The sequence below is a fragment of the Austrofundulus limnaeus genome, unplaced genomic scaffold (genome assembly GCF_001266775.1).
Source record: "Austrofundulus limnaeus strain Quisiro unplaced genomic scaffold, Austrofundulus_limnaeus-1.0 Scaffold1621, whole genome shotgun sequence".
Classification (NCBI taxonomy): domain Eukaryota; kingdom Metazoa; phylum Chordata; class Actinopteri; order Cyprinodontiformes; family Rivulidae; genus Austrofundulus; species Austrofundulus limnaeus.
The window spans coordinates 19,054-20,876 of record NW_013954023.1 but is presented as its reverse complement, the minus strand read 5'-3'; the positions used below and the strand labels follow the sequence as shown (position 1 = coordinate 20,876).

At 38.2% G+C, this 1,823-nt stretch overlaps 1 protein-coding gene across 1 annotated transcript in view; it reads right to left on the bottom strand.

The window, feature by feature from the left end:
- The window catches only part of LOC106535932 (uncharacterized), a gene marked incomplete at its 5' end in the record, with an annotated part of 4,949 nt that extends 3,716 nt beyond the window's left edge, over nt 1-1,233 (bottom strand). Inside the window, 3 exon segments of the mRNA XM_014033086.1 lie at nt 83-734; nt 909-977; nt 1,138-1,233. Coding sequence (XP_013888540.1) covers nt 83-690 — 608 coding nt within the window.
- Nucleotides 1,234-1,823: the final 590 nt, after the last annotated feature.

Below are 1,823 nucleotides of genomic sequence, written 5' to 3'. Positions count from 1 at the left end.
ACTCCTTCCAGGTCATCTCCCTGACCATGCCCTGTGACTGATACATGGACAGAACCTTTGCTGGACAATATATATATTTCATATGCTCTCAATGGACTGTAGGTATGCTAAATGAGCTCGTTCATATTTAAGATGCATGAGCTCATTCACTTGGTTAGCCATATCTGTGGGTGACTTCCCAGTGCGTCTCAGCTCATCCATGACTGACTTACAGATGGCCTTCTTGTAAGTAAGAAATGCAGGCAGGAGGTTGGTGAATCTTCTGGGCAGCTTCTCCAGCCAGCGAGGACTATCAGCAAACCAGTTCCTTCGACAAGACTTGCAGCAAAGCCTGGAGGACAGGATGTAATATTGACCACTAGTCCCAACTATCACCCGAGGACGGCCCACACCAGCAGAAACAACTTGTGGTTTAGAACAGCCATGAAGACATGGTAGATTGTAGTTGTTTTTCAGCCTGGACATAATTTCATTTTCAGGTTTCCAAATGAAGAATGGGTGAAGCTGAAAGAAGTTGGGTGATGGAAGTTCAGCTACTGTCTGTACTAGCTCAGGCTGTGGAGGATGACGCCAGAGGGAAATTGCATTTCCAAGATTCCGCACAGGACGAGACCCAGGCCAAAGTCCAAGATCTTGCATCTCTGTCCTCATCCACAGTTTCTGGTGCTGAGAGCAGTTCCAGCTGTTCATGTCAGTGTCAAGTTCAGGCAGAGGAYCAGTGATGGGTGGCTGAGCTGAGGAAACTCATAAAAAAACACACACATGCAATTAGGATTCTATTTAAAAATCTGTGTTCCAAATACTAGATAAATTGTTTACAAAATATCTGAAAGAGTGTGAAAATGCTTTTAATAAATCCAACTACTCAGAGTAAAAAAATACTGGTTTTGGATGCAGTCTGCACTTACCATCTTCAGCACTGCCTGCAAAGGAAAGCGTTCTCTGTGCAGCTGTTGAAACTGTCCTTGTGCTGGAATCTGAAAAGGAGTGTTTTCTTTCATTTGCTTTTTTATGGCTTCAGTATCATGCTTCAGTATAATTTTAAGACAACAGATGAAGTACTGTGTAGTTGTGAATATTACCCAGADAGTGTTATCTGTGCAACAGGCAAATATTTAAYGATGATTTGAAACAAACCTTCAAATGACTCTGTTTTGGCACTTGCTGTTTCTTTCAGTAGAAACGACAGCTGTGATGGAAGGGCCACAGGTGTCTTTTGTGCGAGTGGCAGGACTGTAAATAGAAAAAAGTAAATCATTTTGATTAGCCTAAAAATATTAAAAAGCATCGGATTTATTTATATAGTGCCTAATCACAAGAAATGCCCAAAGCACTTATAATTCTACTTATCACACAGTAGTAAGCTCAAATTATTTAAAAAAGTTTCTATTTAAGGAAACCTAGCAGGCTTGCAGCAAGGTGATAAGTAAAAAATTTAAATATATTTTTATCACCTTTTATTTTCTGTTCATATAGCTCTGAAGTTCAAAAGGTACTCAAGATGCAGCTAAAGACAGTAAGGACATAAGATATAATGATTTATTTCTGTTTTTATTTACTGGTACTACAATCAGATCTACATTTAAGCATATTCTGGTATAAAAAATGATGATTTCACCTAACAAAACCAGACATTTTGTCAGAAGACAGTAAGGACACAAGATATAGTTTATTTCTGTTTTTATTTACTTGTACAACAATCAGATCTACATTTAAGCATATTCTGGTATAAAAAAATGATGATTTCACCTAACAAAACCAGACATTTTGTCAGAAGACAGTAAGGACACAAGATATAGTTTATTTCTGTTTTTATTTACTTG